Source organism: Salmo salar, chromosome 17 (genome assembly GCF_965601325.2).
Source record: "Salmo salar chromosome 17, fSalSal1, whole genome shotgun sequence".
Lineage (NCBI taxonomy): Eukaryota > Metazoa > Chordata > Actinopteri > Salmoniformes > Salmonidae > Salmo > Salmo salar.
In genome coordinates this window covers 23,229,125-23,250,094 of record NC_138307.1, presented here as the reverse complement: position 1 = coordinate 23,250,094, position 20,970 = coordinate 23,229,125, and the positions used below count along the sequence as shown (strand labels likewise).

The 20,970-nt window shown below is 46.3% G+C and overlaps 1 protein-coding gene across 8 annotated transcripts in view; it reads left to right on the top strand.

Annotated features, from left to right (window-relative positions):
- LOC106594619 (microtubule-associated protein 2) overlaps positions 1-20,970 on the top strand; it is a 99,568-nt gene that overhangs the window by 52,918 nt on the left and 25,680 nt on the right. For 6 of the 8 annotated variants that reach the window (XM_082963630.1, XM_082963628.1, XM_082963629.1 and 3 more), the window contains 3 exons: positions 17,205-17,376; positions 18,458-18,559; positions 19,698-19,772. In XM_082963630.1, the coding sequence (XP_082819756.1) occupies positions 17,217-17,376; positions 18,458-18,559; positions 19,698-19,772 (337 nt within the window). In that variant the 5' untranslated portion in view covers positions 17,205-17,216. The remainder of the gene's footprint in view (positions 1-17,204; positions 17,377-18,457; positions 18,560-19,697; positions 19,773-20,970) is intronic. The other 2 variants (XM_082963627.1, XM_082963631.1) reach the window with 2 other exon arrangements.

Sequence of the window (20,970 nt, the reverse complement as noted above, 5' to 3'; positions counted from 1 at the left end):
TAGGCATTAGGGTTAGCAGTGTGGTTGGGGTTAGACATTAGGGTTAGCATTGTGGTTAGGGTTAGGCATTAGGGTTAGCAGTGTGGTTAGGGTTAGACATTAGGGTTAGCAGTGTGGTTAGGGTTAGGCATTAGGGTTAGCAGTGTGGTTAGGGTTAGGCATTAGTGTTAGCAGTGTGGTTAGGGTTAGACATTAGGGTTAGCAGTGTGGTTAGGGTTAGGCATTAGGGTTAGCAGTGTGGTTAGGGTTAGGCATTAGGGTTAGCAATGTGGTTAGGGTTAGACATTAGGGTTAGCAGTGTGGTTGGGGTTAGACATTAGGGTTAGCAGTGTGGTTGGGGTTAGACATTAGGGTTAGCAGTGTGGTTAGGGTTAGGCATTAGGGTTAGCAGTGTGGTTAGGGTTAGACATTAGGGTTAGCAGTGTGGTTAGGGTTAGGCATTAGGGTTAGCAGTGTGGTTAGGGTTAGGCATTAGGGTTAGCAGTGTGGTTAGGGTTAGACATTAGGGTTAGCAGTGTGGTTAGGATTAGGGTTAGCAGTGTGGTTAGGGTTAGGCATTAGGGTTAGCAGTGTGGTTAGGGTTAGGCATTAGGGTTTGCAGTGTGGTTAGGGTTAGACATTAGGGTTAGCAGTGTGGTTAGGGTTAGGCATTAGGGTTAGCAGTGTGGTTAGGGTTAGACATTAGGGTTAGCAGTGTGATTAGGGTTAGGCATTAGGGTTAGCAGTGTGGTTAGGGTTAGGCATTAGGGTTAGCAGTGTGGTTAGGGTTAGACGTTAGGGTTAGCAGTGTGGTTAGGCATTAGGGTTAGCAGTGTGGTTAGGCATTAGGGTTAGCAGTGTGGTGAGGGTTAGACATTAGGGTTAGCAGTGTGGTTAGGGTTAGGCATTAGGGTTAGCAGTGTGGTTAGGGTTAGGCATTAGGGTTAGCAGTGTGGTTGGGGTTAGACATTAGGGTTAGCAGTGTGGTTAGGGTTAGGCATTAGGGTTAGCAGTGTGGTTAGGGTTAGACATTAGGGTTAGCAGTGTGGTTAGGGTTAGGCATTAGGGTTAGCAGTGTGGTTAGGGTTAGGCATTAGGGTTAGCAGTGTGGTTAGGGTTAGGCATTAGGGTTAGCAGTGTGGTTAGGGTTAGACATTAGGGTTAGCAGTGTGGTTAGGCTTTAGGGTTAGCAGTGTGGTTAGGGTTAGGCATTAGGGTTAGCAGTGTGGTTAGGGTTAGACATTAGGGTTAGCAGTGTTGTTAGGGTTAGCAGTGTGGTTGGGGTTAGACATTAGGGTTAGCAGTGTGGTTAGGGTTAGGCATTAGGGTTAGCAGTGTGGTTGGGGTTAGACATTAGGGTTAGCAGTGTGGTTGGGGTTAGACATTAGGGTTAGCAGTGTGGTTAGGGTTAGGCATTAGGGTTAGCAGTGTGGTTAGGGTTAGGCATTAGGGTTTGCAGTGTGGTTAGGGTTAGACATTAGGGTTAGCAGTGTGGTTAGGGTTAGGCATTAGGGTTAGCAGTGTGGTTAGGGTTAGGCATTAGGTTTAGCAGTGTGGTTAGGGTTAGACATTAGGGTTAGCAGTGTGGTTAGGGTTAGGCATTAGGGTTAGCAGTGTGGTTAGGTTTAGGCATTAGGGTTAGCAATGTGGTTAGGGTTAGACATTAGGGTTAGCAGTGTGGTTGGGGTTAGACATTAGGGTTAGCAGTGTGGTTGGGGTTAGACATTAGGGTTAGCAGTGTGGTTAGGGTTAGGCATTAGGGTTAGCAGTGTGGTTAGGGTTAGACATTAGGGTTAGCAGTGTGGTTAGGGTTAGGCATTAGGGTTAGCAGTGTGGTTAGGGTTAGGCATTAGGGTTAGCAGTGTGGTTAGGGTTAGACATTAGGGTTAGCAGTGTGGTTAGGCTTTAGGGTTAGCAGTGTGGTTAGGGTTAGGCATTAGGGTTAGCAGTGTGGTTAGGGTTAGACATTAGGGTTAGCAGTGTTGTTAGGGTTAGCAGTGTGGTTGGGGTTAGACATTAGGGTTAGCAGTGTGGTTGGGGTTAGACATTAGGGTTAGCAGTGTGGTTTGGGTTAGGCATTAGGGTTAGCAGTGTGGTTGGGGTTAGACATTAGGGTTAGCAGTGTGGTTGGGGTTAGAAATTAGGGTTAGCAGTGTGGTTAGGGTTAGGCATTAGGGTTAGCAGTGTGGTTAGGGTTAGGCATTAGGGTTTGCAGTGTGGTTAGGGTTAGACATTAGGGTTAGCAGTGTGGTTAGGGTTAGGCATTAGGGTTAGCAGTGTGGTTAGGGTTAGACATTAGGGTTAGCAGTGTGATTAGGGTTAGGCATTAGGGTTAGCAGTGTGGTTAGGGTTAGGCATTAGGGTTAGCAGTGTGGTTAGGGTTAGACGTTAGGGTTAGCAGTGTGGTTAGGCATTAGGGTTAGCAGTGTGGTTAGGCATTAGGGTTAGCAGTGTGGTGAGGGTTAGACATTAGGGTTAGCAGTGTGGTTAGGGTTAGGCATTAGGGTTAGCAGTGTGGTTAGGGTTAGGCATTAGGGTTAGCAGTGTGGTTGGGGTTAGACATTAGGGTTAGCAGTGTTGTTAGGGTTAGGCATTAGGGTTAGCAGTGTGGTTGGGGTTAGACATTAGGGTTAGCAGTGTGGTTGGGGTTAGACATTAGGGTTAGCAGTGTGGTTAGGGTTAGGCATTAGGGTTAGCAGTGTGGTTGGGGTTAGACATTAGGGTTAGCAGTGTGGTTGGGGTTAGACATTAGGGTTAGCAGTGTGGTTAGGGTTAGGCATTAGGGTTAGCAGTGTGGTTAGGGTTAGGCATTAGGGTTAGCAGTGTTGTTAGGGTTAGGCATTAGGGTTAGCAGTGTGGTTAGGGTTAGGCATGAGGGTTAGCAGTGTGGTTAGGGTTAGACATTAGGGTTAGCAGTGTGGTTAGGGTTAGGCATTAGGGTTAGCAGTGTGGTTAGGGTTAGGCATTAGGGTTAGCAGTGTCGTTAGGGTTAGGCATTAGGGTTAGCAGTGTGGTTAGGGTTAGACATTAGGGTTAGCAGTGTGGTTAGGGTTAGGCATTAGGGTTAGCAGTGTGGTTAGGGTTAGGCATTAGGGTTAGCAGTGTGGTTAGGGTTAGACATTAGGGTTAGCAGTGTGGTTAGGCATTAGGGTTAGCAGTGTGGTTAGGGTTAGGCATTAGGGTTAGCAGTGTGGTTAGGGTTAGGCATTAGGGTTAGCAGTGTGGTTAGGGTTAGGCATTAGGGTTAGCATTGTGGTTAGGGTTAGGCATTAGGGTTAGCAGTGTGGTTGGGGTTAGACATTAGGGTTAGCAGTGTTGTTAGGGTTAGGCATTAGGGTTAGCAGTGTGGTTGGTGTTAGACATTAGGGTTAGCAGTGTGGTTGGGGTTAGACATTAGGGTTAGCAGTGTGGTTAGGGTTAGGCATTAGGGTTAGCAGTGTGGTTGGGGTTAGACATTAGGGTTAGCATTGTGGTTAGGGTTAGGCATTAGGGTTAGCAGTGTGGTTAGGGTTAGACATTAGGGTTAGCAGTGTGGTTAGGGTTAGGCATTAGGGTTAGCAGTGTGGTTAGGGTTAGGCATTAGGGTTAGCAGTGTGGTTAGGGTTAGACATTAGGGTTAGCAGTGTGGTTAGGGTTAGGCATTAGGGTTAGCAGTGTGGTTAGGGTTAGGCATTAGGGTTATGCTAGGTGTGGTTGGGGTTAGACATTAGGGTTAGCAGTGTGGTTGGGGTTAGACATTAGGGTTAGCAGTGTGGTTGAGGGTTAGGCATTAGGGTTAGCAGTGTGGTTAGGGTTAGGCATTAGGGTTAGCAGTGTGGTTAGGGTTAGGCATTAGGGTTAGCAGTGTGGTTAGGGTTAGACATTAGGGTTAGCAGTGTGGTTAGGCATTAGGGTTAGCAGTGTGGTTAGGGTTAGACATTAGGGTTAGCAGTGTGGTTAGGGTTAGACATTAGGGTTAGCAGTGTGGTTAGGGTTAGGCATTAGGGTTAGCAGTGTGGTTAGGGTTAGACATTAGGGTTAGCAGTGTGGTTAAGGTTAGGGTTAGGCATTAGGGTTAGCAGTGTGGTTAGGGTTAGGCATTAGGGTTAGCAGTGTGGTTAGGGTTAGGCATTAGGGTTAGCAGTGTGGTTAGGGTTAGACATTAGGGTTAGCAGTGTGGTTAGGGTTAGACATTAGGGTTAGCAGTGTGGTTAGGGTTAGACATTAGGGTTAGCAGTGTGGTTAGGGTTAGGCATTAGGGTTAGCAGTGTGGTTAGGGTTAGGCATTAGGGTTAGCAGTGTGGTTAGGGTTAGGCATTAGGGTTAGCAGTGTGGTTAGGGTTAGGCATTAGGGTTAGCAGTGTGGTTAGGGTTAGGCATTAGGGTTAGCAGTGTGGTTAGGGTTAGGCATTAGGGTTAGCAGTGTGGTTAGGGTTAGGCATTAGGGTTAGCAGTGTGGTTAGGGTTAGGCATTAGGGTTAGCAGTGTGGTTAGGGTTAGGCATTAGGGTTAGCAGTGTGGTTAGGGTTAGGCATTAGGGTTAGCAGTGTGGTTAGGGTTAGGCATTAGGGTTAGCAGTGTGGTTAGGGTTAGGCATTAGGGTTAGCAGTGTGGTTAGGGTTAGCATTAGGGTTAGCAGTGTGGTTAGGCATTAGGGTTAGCAGTGTGGTTAGGGTTAGGCATTAGGGTTAGCAGTGTGGTTAGGGTTAGGCATTAGGGTTAGCAGTGTGGTTAGGGTTAGGCATTAGGGTTAGCAGTGTGGTTAGGGTTAGACATTAGGGTTAGCAGTGTGGTTAGGGTTAGGCATTAGGGTTAGCAGTGTGGTTAGGGTTAGGCATTAGGGTTAGCAGTGTGGTTAGGGTTAGACATTAGGGTTAGCAGTGTGGTTAGGGTTAGGCATTAGGGTTAGCAGTGTGGTTAGGGTTAGACATTAGGGTTAGCAGTGTGGTTAGGGTTAGGCATTAGGGTTAGCAGTGTGGTTAGGGTTAGGCATTAGGGTTAGCAGTGTGGTTAGGGTTAGACATTAGGGTTAGCAGTGTGGTTAGGGTTAGGCATTAGGGTTAGCAGTGTGGTTAGGGTTAGGTTTAAAATCAGATTTTATGACTTTATGTCTGTGCCAGCTAGTGACCACTAGCAGAGCTGACTCCAGAACAACATTCATGACAACCTACACATCTGCACACCCTGAAACTATAGCTACCCAGGGTTGATGTAAGGACCTATGTACACTATGTCCTTGTATGCCCACTCCGTCCCCACAAGGCAGTGTCCTCACAAACCACAAGGATTACAGGGGCAGGTTGATCTGAGCTACTGTGAATGGCTGGCACTAGCAGGAATTCCGTCTCCTAAATGGCGGCTGACATTCTGATGAGCAGAACTCAGGGAGGCATGAAGATTGCCCCAGTAGAGGAGCAGGAGGGGGACAGGGCTTATGAAAGAGGGAGAGAGGGAGGGAGGGAGAGGGAGAGAGGGGGGTGAGAGAGAGGGAGAATTTAATTGAAAGAGAAATGGTATAGGAGAGAGACGGAAGAGAGAAGGGTGGGAGGGAGAAAGAGAGAGAGGGAGATAGAGAAGAGTCGTAGAGAGAGGTAGTGGGAGAAGAGGAGGGTGAAAAGAGTGAGACAAGGGAGGGAGAGAGGAGGGCAAGAGGGGGGGTGAGAGACAGAAAGAGACGGAAGAGAAGGGTTGGAGAGGGGGAGAGAAAGACAGAGAGAGAAGGGTGGGAGAGAGAGGTAGTGGGAGAAGAGGATGGGAAATAGAGAGCCTATGGAGGGGAGGGAGAGAGAGACGACAGGAGGGAGGGAGCTTATGATGCCTACTGACCTGTGTGGAACTCAGAAAGCCACTGAGGCGTCCTGTCCTGCCACGCCCAAAAGCAAACCATCTTCATCCAGCCATCAATCCTTCTCTCTCTCTCTCTCTCTCTCTCTCTCTCTCTCGCCCTCCCTTCCCTCCTCTCTCTCTCGCTCTCAATCTCTCACCCCCCTCTCTCTCTCAATCTCTCACCCCCCTCTCTCTCTCTCTCTCTCTCTCTCTCTCTCCCTCTCTCTCGCCCTCCCTTCCCTCCTCTATCTCTCGCTCTCAATCTCTCACCCCCTCTCTCTCTCTCTCTCTCTCTCTCTCTCTCTCTCTCTCTCTCTCTCTCTCTCTCTCTCTCTCTCCTGTATCTGCTGGCATATGATAGCCGGGCCCTGCATGTTCCAACCAGGGAGAACTAGCCCAGTCTGACCAGTCAGTGTTAGAAGTGATAGGACAGGACATTCTCATGTCCCCTGGCCTGCATACTGCCTGCACTGTTTACTAAGGCTAAATACGGAAAAAAATTGCACTCTAACAGATATGACAGTAACAGAGATGACAGGAAGATCTCCAGCCAAAGCCTATTTTCTGGTTATGATCGTCCTTTCTATGTGTGTCTGATATCGTCTCATCTCACAGTACAAAGGGATGAAAAGAGATTTCCTCCAGCTTCTAATGGAAAGTGAGGTATTAGACAGTTAGACAGTTAGGCACTATCCCTCTTTCTCCCACTGCTTGTTTGAGTGTTTTTGTGCTGTAATGGGGGGGGGGGGACAGGGGGAGGGGGGAGTCAGATGATGTTAGCCCAGACCGGACTGACGAGGCATGGCTAGAGAAGCAGGTCTTCAGGGCAGCACGCAACAGGAGACGAGTGGTGGAGAGGTGGTGCTTTTTTCAGAGAGAAATGGGGAGAAAACAGAGACAGTGAGGGATGTGATGAGAAGTCTAGTCAGGTAACATACAGGGAGATAACAGATAGACAGTGAGGGATGTGATGAGAGGTCTAGTCAGGTAACATACAGGGAGATAACAGATAGACAGTGAGGGATGTGATGAGAGGTCTAGTCAGGTAACATACAGGGAGATAACAGACAGTGAGGGATGTGATGAGAGGTCTAGTCAGGTAACATACAGGGGACAGTGAGGGTGTGTGAGAGTCTAGTCAGGTAACATACAGGGAGAAAAGAGACAGTGAGGGATGTGATGAGATGTCTAGTCAGGTAACATACAGGGAGATAACAGAGAGACAGTGAGGGATGTGTTGAGAGGTCTAGTCAGGTAACATACAGGGAGAAACAGCTGAGGGATGTGTGAGATGTCTAGTCAGGTAACATACAGGGAGATAACAGAGAGACAGTGAGGGATGTGATGAGAGTCTAGTCAGGTAACATACAGGGAGATAACAGAGAGACAGTGAGGGATGTGATGAGAGGTCTAGTCAGGTAACATACAGGGAGAAAACAGAGGCAGTGAGGGATGTGATGAGATGTCTAGTCAGGTAACATACAGGGAGATAACAGAGAGACAGTGAGGGATGTGATGAGAGGTCTAGTCAGGTAACATACAGGGAGAAAACAGATAGACAGTGAGGGATGTGATGAGAAGTCTAGTCAGGTAACATACAGGGAGATAACAGAGAGACAGTGAGGGATGTGATTAGATGTCTAGTCAGGTAACATACAGGGAGAAAACAGAGAGACATTGAGGGATGTGATGAGAGGTCTAGTCAGGTAACATACAGGGAGATAACAGTGAGGGATGTAATTTGAGGTCTTGTCAGGTAACATACAGGGAAATAACAGAGAGACAGTGAGGGATGAGATTTTAGGTCTCGTCAGGTAACATACAGGGAGATAACAGAGAGACAGTGAGGGATGTGATGAGAAGTCTAGTCAGGTAACATACAGGGAGAAAACAGAGACAGTGAGGGATGTGTTGAGAGGTCTAGTCAGGTAACATACAGGGAGATAACAGAGAGTCAGTGAGGGATGTGATGAGAGGTCTAGTCAGGTAACATACAGGGAGATAACAGTGAGGGATGTAATTTGGGGTCTAGTCAGGTAACATACAGGGAGATAACAGAGAGACAGTGAGGGATGTGATGAGAGGTCTAGTCAGGTAACATACAGGGAGATAACAGAGAGACAGTGAGGGATGTGTTGAGAGGTCTAGTCAGGTAGCATACAGGGAGATAACAGAGAGACAGTGAGGGATGTGATGAGAGGTCTAGTCAGGTAACATACAGGGAGATAACAGATAGTCAGTGAGGGATGTGTTGAGAGGTCTAGACAGGTAACATACAGGGAGACAGATGTCTTCTATTTGCACCAGACCTGGCTTCAAATGTGTAGTCTGAACATCTTTGAAATACTAACTTTCAAATACTAATCAAAGCGTGATTGAGCTTGCCTTGCGCAATTGAACCAACAAACTCCGCCCATCTGAGATTGCAGCCAGACCTAAAGATTTCAAGTACTGTTTGATCCCAGGTCTGGTTTGCACACAAATAGCATGTCTGGATCACAATGATATGGAAACAGCCTTTCCTTATCAGGTCAATGAGATGCTAATTCCTCATCATCTCCCTAGCGGTGTACTGTAAAGGTAGACTCAGAAAGCCACTCTTTCTCCTTAGCAACAGCAAGGCTAGACATTCCTTTGGCTTCGATTCTCTCTCTCGCTCTCTTCTCTCTCTCTCCCTCTTGCTCGCTCTCTCCTCTCTCTCTCTCTCTCTCTCTCTCTCCCTCTCTCTCTCTCTGTGTGTGTGTGTTGCAGTAGGGCTTTTCTTTATTCTGTTGATCACAGAGAGAGATCTCATCCTCTCAACCAGCTCCTTCCAACCCACTACAGCAGACATGGGCCTAGTTCACTGTGAGCTCCTTTCTACACTGCCGGGACCGCAGAGAGAAGGAGAGAGAGAGAAGGAAAGAGAGAGAGCGATAAGGAGAGTGTTCAGATGTAGAGTGTGAGGGTATGAGAGGGATGGTGGAAGCTTCTGAGGAAGGATAAGAGGGAGAGAGAGAGAGAGGGGGAGCGGGGGTGAGAGAAAGAGGGGAGGGGGAAGGGAAGGGGGGGTGAGAGAGAGAGAGCGAGGGGAAGGTGGGTGAGAGAGAGAGAGAGAGAGAGAGAGAGAGAGGGGGGTGAGAGAGCGAGAGGGGAGTTTGAGTTTTTATAAAACCTTTATTTTATACTCAAGTATTAACACAAATAATGTCACACTGTGCCTTTTCAGAAAATAAACAACAAATGTGTCATTCTTAAATAAATAAACTAATTTCATCAACACAAAATGGTTTCCCCTCCACAAAACAACCCGCTCCTTCCTAAGCCTATTTCTCCCCAAACAATGGGATGTCTTTTACAGCCGAGAAGAACTTAAAATCCACTTTTATTCACGCTTTGACTAATCCCTCAACACATCTTACATCCTGCTTATATCCCGTGTCTATCTTGTTTTCTACTCAGAAAAATGGACATCTTAGCTTGTCCCAAAATAACATTTAACAGTTTACATTTTCTTTTCTGTTGCTCACTATATTGAAACCCCAAAATAAAAACAGTGTTATTGAAAATCTCCCCCACAGCTGTAAACAAAGACTCTAGTATTTCAAAGAGATTGAAAATTTCCCCCACAGCTGTCCTCTCACACTTCATAAAACGATGAAAAATTGTTTCTCTTATATTACAAAAATGACATCCATTTCCAACATCTGAATTAATGACAGAAACAAAAGCATTAACTGCAATGATGCCATGCAACACCCTCCATTGCATATCACCAGTTCCCTTTTGTAACGGAGGCTTGTACAGTGCTCTCCATGCTGGCTTTACCTTGTCATCAATGCCCAGTTTTACCCTCCATGGAGTGTCTTTTCTATGTTTCTATTTATCTTCATTTAAAACCTTTACACACCCCCTGTATAAATCCTTCCCATTCACCTCATCCAAACCCACCTCTTCCACCCCTCTCAAATCCAGTAATAACGCCTTTCTTTCTGACTCTGAGATATTGGGTGTAATCCCTAGTCTTGTAAAACTGACATTTTCCTATTGTACCTATTGTACCACTCTTCTGCTGACAGAGCCTTCCTGCAGCTTCCCAGCAGTTGTCAATCCTTTCCGACCTCACCCCCAAATGTTCAGCCACCCGTCCTCCATCCATTAAGGTGCGCCCAGCCATGTCCATTCACTGTTTTAGGGTGATGATTTTGCCCTTCACCAGAATGTTGGAGAAATGTGGAACAGCTGCAGTTGTACAATCCAGTGTTGCCCCATACACCAGCGGTTCCTCCAGCAGCCAATGAACCGACTCCACTGTAGGGCTTCTGGACACCTTCATTATGCTCCAAACCCTAAGAAGGTCTCTGTAAAACGGAGGTACTCCCTCCCTAGAAATATAGCTACTACCAACCAAAAATAAAGCCTTCTTTAAACCTAATCCCCCTACCTGCTGTAATACAAGACCTGCCACCCCTCTCCAAACCACATTTTCTGGTCCATAAAGCAACCTTTGAATAAACTGGAACCTGAAAGCAGCAGCCCTTCTAGCAAGATGTACAAGACCTTGTCCCCCCCTACTCTTTTGACAAAAACAAAACACTTTTTGGAACCCAATGATATTTATCCCAAAATAAATCTACATGAATTGCCTGTATCTCGGCAGAAGGCAAGATGGTGTCTCTAAACATGACAACCGAGGCCACAGTGCAGAGACAACCACATTGTTAACAATAATAGTGGCTGCCTATATGACATACGAGATAACAACCAACGCCATCTCCTCATCCTCCCTCCCACCATTTCAACCACCCCATTACATGTTTTCCCATAGTGCCCTCATCCCCTAGGTACACTCCAAGATACTTAAAACCTCCCTTACACCATTCCAGCCCCCCTGCAAACCCATGATCCCTCCAAACCATTTCCCAATCTGTAAAACACAACTTTTTTCCCCAATTTACCGTTGCAGATGATATTCCCCTAAACCGATCAACCATGAGACTCAAACTATCCACCTCCGCTTGATTTTTCCCTAAAATAACTACATCATCAGCATATGCTGAGAGACCAACAGGAGGAATATCCTCTGAAAGGTTCACCCCTTCAATGTGACATCTAATGCTATTTAGTAGTGGCTCTATAGCGATGGCATATTACATTCCCGACAACGAACACCCCTACCTAATACCTCTACACACTTTAAAAGGAGCACTCAAGCCACCGTTAACTTTCAATACACTTTCAATGTCACCATATACCACCCTGATCATGGCAATAAAACCAGAGCTGAAACCAAATGCCTCAAAGGTGCGCCAGAAGTATTGATGTTCAACTCGGTCAAATGCTTTTTCCTGATCAATTGAAATTAGACCAGCATCCAACCCAACAGCCCTAGAGACGTCCAAACAATCCTGAATCAGGAAAATGTTATCCTCTATCTGCCTGCTGGGAACACAGTAGGACTGGTCCGTATGATTTAAAATGTTATCCTCTATCTGCCTGCTGGGTACACAGTAGGACTGGTCCGTATGATTTAAAATGTTATCCTCTATCTGCCTGCCGGGAACACAGTAGGACTGGTCCGTATGATTTAAAATGTTATCCTCTATCTGCCTGCCGGGAACACAGTAGGACTGGTCCGTATGATTTAAAATGTTATCCTCTATCTGCCTGCCGGGAACACAGTAGGACTGGTCCGTATGATTTAAAATGTTATCCTCTATCTGCCTGCCGGGAACACAGTAGGACTGGTCCGTATGATTTAAAATGTTATCCTCTATCTGCCTGCCAGGAACACAGTAGGACTGGTCCGTATGATTTAAAATGTTATCCTCTATCTGCCTGCCGGGAACACAGTAGGACTGGTCCGTATGATTTAAAATGTTATCCTCTATCTGCCTGCCAGGAACACAGTAGGACTGGTCTGTATGATTTGCCCCATCACCTCCCTCAGCCTGGTGGACAAAGCCTTGGACAGGATCTTATAATCAGTGCACAATAAAGCCACCGGCCTCCAGTTCTTCACCTCCCTAGGGTCACCCTTTTTTGGCAGTAGGGAGGACAGCCCGTCTGCAGCTTATCGGTAGTAACCCTCCGGTCAAACTAAAGCCCATCAATGCCCAGTGCCCTTCCATTTCCCATGCCTTTTAATGCAGTGAATAGCTTCTGCAAAGACAATGGTTGCTGTAGCTCAACCTGAGCTTCTGCAGCCACCTGTGGGAGCCCACCAAGAAACTGTTGTCACTGTTATATCCTCTTTGTTCTCACACTTTGTAGAGCTCAGCATAGAACTCTACTGCCCTCTTTGTAATTTCTCTAGGGCTAGTGAGCTCCTGTCCAACAGCTGATTTGAGGCTATTAATAATTCTGCTTTGTCCATTATCTTTCTCTAAACCAAAGAAAACATTTTGATGAGGCAACCATTTCAGAGATTCCCTGAATCGTACTTCTCAGTTTCACCAATGCCCCCTGTGCTCTGATACCCAGCAGGTCTGCCAATGCCCCCTGTGCTCTGATACCCAGCAGGTCTGCCAATGCCCCCTGTGCTCTGATACCCAGCAGGTCTGCCAATGCAGCCTTTTTTTTCCTCTTGAGGGCCTGAGTATGGCCTCGATCTCCTGTGGCCTCAACTAACGCCAGGATTTCCACTATTTCAGACTCTAAAGCGTTCATTGAACAAGGCAGTTAACCCACTGTTCCTAGGCCGTCATTGAATATAAGAATTTGTTCTTAACTGACTTGCCTAGTTAAATAAAGGTAAAATAAATGTAAACAAAAATAATTGATCTGATGATATATCTCTGGTGACATTCATCGTGTATTTATTACAGAATTGTTGAATCTGGATGTTTCCCTATATCCCTACCACTGTTGAAGGGATACAAAACTGGCCTTTTCAGACCTCCACCTCTCCCAGAAAAAACTAAAACATTTCCTGAAGTGAGCATCACTCAATAAAGTTATGTTAAAATGCCAGTATGCGCTTTTGGGTTTTACAGCGTTAATGTACACGTCCTATGTTATTAAAACAATGTTATCAAAAGTTATCAAAAATCCCACTGGGGTTATCACACTTGATTTACAGACCTGAGATTGATCCTCAAAACAATAAAACCTATCTAACCTGGCCAGAGAGATGGTGTTCTCCATCACTTGGGCCCATGTGTACTGTCTCGTGGCTCCATGTTGGCTCCGCCAAATATCACAGTTCATGTGTTACAATAAGGCGTTTTAAAAAAGTCCTTGAGGCTATATGAGGTTCTTTGTGGTTTCTATCTAAATCGCTGACTGTGCAGTTAAAATCCCCAGCGATAAATAAATAATCCTTAGTGTTACATTTCTCAATGGTATTTGATGTCTCTGCCACTACTGGGGCATATACATTTATATACACATAGTGATGTTTTCATACCTCACTTTTAATAACCTCCCCTCAACTACCTCTTCAACCTCATATGACAAAGGCAAAAACCCTTTTGAGAACAGGATAGCCACACCCCTACTTTTTGAGCTTCTATGACTACACGTCTCTCGCCCCATTTACATTTAAAGAACAAATCTTAAAACTGCTCATGGCTGAAAAACAAATACAGAGAACGAGACAGAAAACACATCTCTTTACAGAATTAAGGTTGTGACTGAACCCCAGTCGCAGACTCACGTTCATCCCTTCGCGGGGGTGCATTACCTGCACCGGCGCTAGAGCTGCTACCGGGCTCTGTGCGCTGGTTCTCCGGACAACAACGTACCAAATGCCCCTCTCTTCCACAGCCAAAGCATTTCATTGATTCAGTAGAAGTGTAGAACACAATCAAATCCGTCAATCTTAAAACTAAATGCTAAATTCAGTTGGTCAGTATCCTTCTTTAAAATCATGTGCTCTTGTCTCCTATGAGACACGACATGTTTCAACAAAGGAGATTTGCATCCAGAAATAACCTTTTTTATTGTAGATACAAGTTGACCATGATGAGAACTCTCGCTCTAACACTTCATCTCTAACGAATGGTGGCACATTAGAAAGTATAACTTTCTTCGCCGGATTCATAAGAGGAAATACCGAGGTCTGTGTCTCCCGCAATCCCTGACTGAGGGTTGACTACATCTTGTCTGTTCCCTGACTGAGGTTTGACTACATCTTGTCTGTTCCCTGACTGAGGGTTGACTACATCTTGTCTGTTCCCTGACTGAGGGTTGACTACATCTTGTCTGTTCCCTGGCTGAGGGTTGACTACATCTTGTCTGTTCCCTGACTGAGGGTTGACTACATCTTGTCTGTTCCCTGACTAAGGGTTGACTACATCTTGTCTGTTCCCTGACTGAGGGTTGACTACATCTTGTCTGTTCCCTGGCTGAGGGTTGACTACATCTTGTCTGTTCCCTGGCTGAGGGTTGACTACATCTTGTCTGTTCCCTGACTGAGGTTTGACTACATCTTGTCTGTTCCCTGACTGAGGGTTGACTACATCTTGTCTGTTCCCTGACTGAGGGTTGACTACATCTTGTCTGTTCCCTGACTGAGGGTTGACTACATCTTGTCTGTTCCCTGGCTGAGGTTTGACTACATCTTGTCTGTTCCCTGGCTGAGGGTTGACTACATCTTGTCTGTTCCCTGACTGAGGGTTGACTACATCTTGTCTGTTCCCTGGCTGAGGGTTGACTACATCTTGTCTGTTCCCTGGCTGAGGGTTGACTACATCTTGTCTGTTCCCTGACTGAGGGTTGACTACATCTTGTCTGTTCCCTGACTGAGGGTTGACTACATCTTGTCTGTTCCCTGACTGAGGGTTGACTACATCTTGTCTGTTCCCTGGCTGAGGGTTCCCGCGCCGACTACATCTTGTCTGTTCCCTGACTGAGGGTTGACTACATCTGATGATGTGGGGAATCACAGATAATGAGAGCTGTGGTCTCCCTGCCATGTGCAGATGGGCGAGGTGTGTGTGTGTGTGTGTGTGTGTGTGTGTGTGTGTGTGTGTGTGTGTGGTGTGTGTGTGTGTGTGTGTGTGTGTGTGTGTGTGTGTGTGTGTGTGTGTGTGTGTGTGTGTGTGTGTGTGTGTGTGTGTGTGTGTGTGTATTTAGAAGCCTGTCTGGCCCATCTGTGGGATCCCAGCTGACTTGTAGGGCATGTTACCATAGTAACCGTCTCCTTAGGGTGTCTGTGTGTGTGTGTTGACTCTTCTCCTTTTGGTCTCTCCACTGGATCATAATATGCATGATTCTTACTGCTAAGGCGAGAGGGCACGAGACAAATCAAATCTGTTTCTCTTTAAACTCCCAGTTGAATTGTAAAGGCTGCAGAGTTAATGTGTTTGTTATTTACAATACTGAGTGGCTGAAATAAAGCCTTGTCTGCCTTCCCATTCCTCTACCCTTCTCCAGAAGTATGCAATCCTTCACTCCCACTTATGCATTTAAAAGCATTGGATTGGTGCAAGCATGGCTTGAGGTGGTTTTACCCATTAATCTCACAACAGTCCATTCCTTTTAGCTCCTTGAGGGGAAGTATACAAGAGCAGACATGAGGAGAAGGGCAGCGAATCAGACTGTAGCCCTTGTTCTTGTTGTTGATTTGAGCATGTTAGGGTTGAGAGTGGTGGTTCATGTTCCACACAGCCTTATGAGGACTTGTGATGAGTCTAGTCCTTCTATACTAGTCCTTCTCTGGATGTCCCCTTCATTCACCCTACATAACCTCCTTCCTCAAACATAACCTCCTTCCTCAAACATAACCCCCTTCCTCAAACATAACCTCCTTCCTCAAACATAACCTCCTTCCTCAAACATAACCTCCTTCCTCAAACATAACCTCCTTCCTCAAACATAACCCCCTTCCTCAAACATAATCCCCTTCCTCAAACATAACCTCCTTCCTCAAACATAATCTCCTTCCTGAACATAACCCCCTTCCTCAAACATAACCCCCTTCCTCAAACATAACCCCCTTCCTCAAACATAACCCCCTTCCTCAAACATAACCCCCTTCCTCAAACATAACCTCCTTCCTCAAACATAACCTCCTTCCTCAAACATAACCTCCTTCCTCAAACATAACCTCCTTCCTCGAACATAACCCCCTTCCTCGAACATAACCCCCTTCCTCAAACATAACCCCCTTCCTCAAACATAACCTCCTTCCTCAAACATAACCCCTTCCTCAAACATAACCCCTTCCTCAAACATAACCCCCTTCCTCAAACATAACCCCCTTCCTCAAACATAACCTCCTTCCTCAAACATAATCCCCTTCCTCAAACATAACCTCCTTCCTCAAACATAACCTCCTTCCTCAAACATAACCTCCTTCCTCAAACATAATCCCCTTCCTCAAACATAACCTCCTTCCTCAAGCATAACCCCCTTCCTCAAACATAACCTCCTTCCTCAAACATAACCTCCTTCCTCAAACATAACCTCCTTCCTCAAACATAACTTCCTTCCTCAAACATAACCCCCTTCCTCAAACATAACCTCCTTCCTTAAGCATAACCCCCTTCCTCAAACATAACCTCCTTCCTCAAGCATAACCCCCTTCCTCAAACATAACCTCCTTCCTCAAACATAACCTCCTTCCTCAAACATAACCTCCTTCCTCAAGCATAACCTCCTTCCTCAAACATAAGCTCCTTCCTCAAGCATAACCCCCTTCCTCAAGCATAACCCCCTTCCCAGTGGAAGCTGCTGAGGGGGGGACGGCTCATAATAATGTCTGGAATGGAGTCAATGGAATGGTATCAACTACATAGAAACCATGTTTGATACCATTCCACTCATTCTGTTCCAGGCATTATCACGAGTCCGTCCTCCCCGATTAAGGTGCCACCAACCTCCTGTGCCCTTCCTCACAGGCCTCACCCAGTGGGTTGTGGGATATTGAGCAGAGACAAAGCCATATAGTCTACGTGCTGGTTGAGCTCAAACTGGTGCCATACCTCGATATAGTGACAGATTTCCAGACCCTCTCCTGTTGCCTACCCCAGCCTTAGGCCCTACCACAGCCTTAGATTCTATACTGAGGACACTAGCAAGTGTTCCTTTGTGCCTGATAGAGGCTTGGTGTGGGGGTTGTGCAATACTGCACTGTCATTTACTGATTGATTTGAACTGCCAGTCTTTTTATTGCTTTAACCTCTTATATGCTCTCTCTCTCTCACACTCTCTCTCTCCTTGTCTTTCTCTCTGTCCCTCTGTCTCTCTCTCTCTTTATTTCTCTCTTTTTCTGTCCCACTTTCTCTATCTTTCTTTCTCTGTCTGTCTGTCTGTCTGTCTGTCTGTCTGTCTGTCTGTCTGTCTGTCTGTCTGTCTGTCTGTCTGTCTGTCTGTCTGTCTGTCTGTCTGTCTGTCTGTCTGTCTGCTCTACCCCCTATCTCTCACACCCCTCTTCCTCTTTCCTCCCCCCTCTCTCACTCTCTCCCCACTTTTTCCCCTCTCTCTTTCCTCTCCAGTGTCTAGTTGTCATGGCAGACAGTCGGCAGCCCGAGGACAACAGCTCCTCTCACTGGGCCCCTCCCACTAACGGAGCCCAGGACCAGTCAGCTGCCCTCGCTGGCCACGGAGAGAACGGCTTCTCCTCTTACAGAGAGAACGGCTATCACGGAGGACACGCTGCGACAGCAGGTGAGAGAGCACTGGGGGGTATAGCCACATGTTAACTGAAGCGCTGGGTGTTACCTTGCAGCCTCATTGAGGTTTGCTTGAGCCCCTGAGAGAAATAGCTGGAGCTGTATCCCTACAGGGTTTTAGGGACCTCGTTGGAGTTGGTGGTTTACCTGTTGACCTGTGGCGGTTCTAGACCATTTCAACTAGGGGGCCAAGCTGGGGCCAGTTGTACTGTTAGAAGGGCCAGTTACATTAGACGTTATTGTTGTCGTATCGTTTTCTTCACTGCATTGCAGGCATTAGCAGGCTAAAGACCATGTTCATAATCATTAGTGTTCCGCGTTGCCACTGTCTAATAACGGATGTAAAAAAAGAACGATAGCTAAAATTAGTTATGTAAAAATTATTTCATACTCCACATTTAGGGGGGCCGCAAGGTGGCCCAAAATTGTTGTCACAGGGGCACTGGCGTCCCTGCCCCCCCCCCCCCCCCCCAGAACCACCCCTGTTGTAGACGTGTATAGTAGGCTGATTCTACGATTACAATAAGACTTGCCGGTAAGGAAGGATGTGACTGTGTAAAGGACTGGCTTTGTCCTTCAGATTGGGTTTACTGTAACAGAGTAGCACATTGGAATGGTCCTAAAGGACTGGCTTTGTCCTTCAGATTGGGTTTACTGTAACAGAGCAGCACACTGGCATGGTCCTAAAGGACTGGCTTTGTCCTTCAGGTTGAGTTTATTGTAACAGAGCAGCACACTGGCATGGTCCTAAAGGACTGGCATGGTCCAAGTGACTAACCACTCTATAGAGACCTCCTAAGGTTTCCACCACCATAATAATTAGCTGAACCTCAGGTGCTTCAGTGGCCTAGGGCACCTTTTAGGGACATGGACATCGTTAAATAAGATGGTGTTCTTCAGTGACGTATGAAGTCATTCAGAGACAGAGGTTAGAGCAGGTGTTTGTGTGCTTGTGCATGTGTCTCAATGTTTGTTTGTCTGCGTGTCTGGCTGTGTGTATGTGTGTATGTGTCTGCAATTCTGCTTGTATATGTGTGTGTGTCTGCGTTTGTGTGTGTGTGTGTGTCCGCGTGCAGAGCAAGTGTCAGCCCGTATAGTTGAGAAGGTGACAGCAGAGGCGGTGGCAGTGCTCAAGCAGGAGCAGGACAAGCAGGACTCTACTAGGAGACTGTCCTCAGGTAGGCCTTAGTGACAGAGTTCCCTACAATACCCTTTTTCACACTACTGAGCAGAGCCGTGTCTGGTCGGCACGATAGGTGTGAAAAGGGTATGACGCACTAGCATCACACTCATAGCCTCATACCAGGCTACAGTAACCAACTTCCTCTGGCCCCCGTGAGTGGCATGGGACATACTGCAGGGTAAGGTAAGGTGTCTGTCAAGCCTCTTTCCCTGGCTGTACCATTACATCATCATTGTGCTGTTGGTGCCGTTTGGCTGTTAGGATAGTCTTTAGCTGTGACTGCCGTATTGCCGGTGCTCTCTGCCGCTTGTTAAAGCTACAGTCTGGGTTTGGTACATCCACCTACACATCCAATTTCAGAGGGGTTACATTTCCCTGTCCTAATCCCTCTGATGTAGTACCAGAAAAAAGTGGCACCATTTTGTTGTTTTTTCTAATCCCAGACTGTCACTTTAAACCAAGGTCATTAGGGTTATGTTACAGGTCATATGCCTATGACACGCATACTTACTGACAACATTGACTTACTAGTGAATAGAACATGTATTCTAAATATGGGCTCAGTAACTTGCATGGTCAAAATCCTCAATGTCTTCAGTATATTCAGAATCTGTTCTGCCTCAATAGAGTCTCTTCAGAAAATTGTTGAGCACTGTTTATCTTTTCTCTCAGTCTGAATGGGAGATTCTCAGCCTACAGTGACTCAGTGAAAACACCCTTCCTATTAATCCAATCATAGAGGCTCAGACCAGGGGGATTGAGACTGTGGCCCAAATGGCACACTGCTCCCTATGTAGTGCACTACATTTGACCAGGACCCATCTAGAGAAATAGCGTGCCATTTGGGATGCAGCCTAAATGTGCTGCTACGTAACTCTCCCACACAACAGAACATCCCCCCAGCCGGATAACACACTCCCCAGAGACACACACACACACACACACACACACACACACACACACACACACACACACACACACACACACACACACACACACACACACACACACACACACACACACACACACACACACACACGTCCAATACTGCCACAGCGCTGTTGGTGTGGTTTGTTGTGTATCTTCCCTCCATCCATGTGTTGTCTACCCTGTCTGTCTCTTTCCCTTCACAGTGGAGGACTCTGCCAACCTGCCTCCCTCCCCTCCCCCCTCTCCGTCGGCAGAGCAGATCGGACCCATGGAGCAAGGTATGCACACAGAAGCTTGTCCACGTGCACAAACACGCAAGCACGCACGCACACACACCACACACACACACACACTCTAAAGACAGGGTGAGAGGATGAGTGTGTGTGTGCGTGACAGGAGTGATCAGTTGGGAGGTAACACACTCACACACCTTACCTTCCTCTGGGTGTTGATGATGCATGATGGGACCGGCTCTTCTACTCCTTCCTCTTTCTTCCCTTCTTTATTTATCTTAGCCATGTCTTTCCTTTGCATGAGTCAACTGGTACTGGTTTCCCTCTGTCTTTGTGTCTGTGTTTCGCTTGTCACTAGCCGGCTACCACCCGGTGACTCAACCCTGCCCTGGTCACTTTAATAATGGAACATTGGTCATTTTAATAATGTTTACATACTGTTTTACACATTTCATATGGATATATTGTATTCTAGTCACGGCCATTATTAAACTATTGCTGTACATTTACGATTCTATCCTACGTATTCTACAGATTACTACATATTCTATCCACATACTGTCCATAATGTCTATACGTCCCATCACATATATCTATATATCTATATATCTATATATATATATATAGTACCAGTCAAAAGTTTGGACACACCTACTCATTCCAGGGTTTTTCTTTATTTTTACTATTTTCTACATTGTAGAATAATAGTGAAGACATCAAAACTATGATATAACACATATGGAATCATGTAGTAACCAAAAAAGTGTTAAACAAATCATAATATATTTTATACTTGAGATTATTCAAAGTAGCCACCCTTTGCCTTGATGACAGCTTTGCACACGCAACTCAGAGCAGTAGGCTTGCACTGCACCCTAACACTGCACCCTAACACTGCACCCTTAATGCGTCTGGTCTTTGTAGAATCACCTGTGAACCATGCATGGTTGATCTCTCGGTTTCCCTTACCTGTCACCCCTCACCCCTCACCCAATCTCCTAGACTCTACCCACCTTCTTTCTGTAAATGTACACCTCCTTCACTCTCTCTCTCTCTCCTTTTCTCTTTCTCTCTTTCTCTCTTTCTCTTCTTTTATCTTTCTCTCTCTCTCCTCTCTCTCTCGCGTCTTCTCTCTTTCTCTCTCTCCTTTTCTCTTTCTCTCTTTCTTGCTCCTCTCCCTTTTTGTGTTTCTCACCTGTGTATTTACACTTGCTGTAGATGACATTACGGCTTTCAGCTCCCC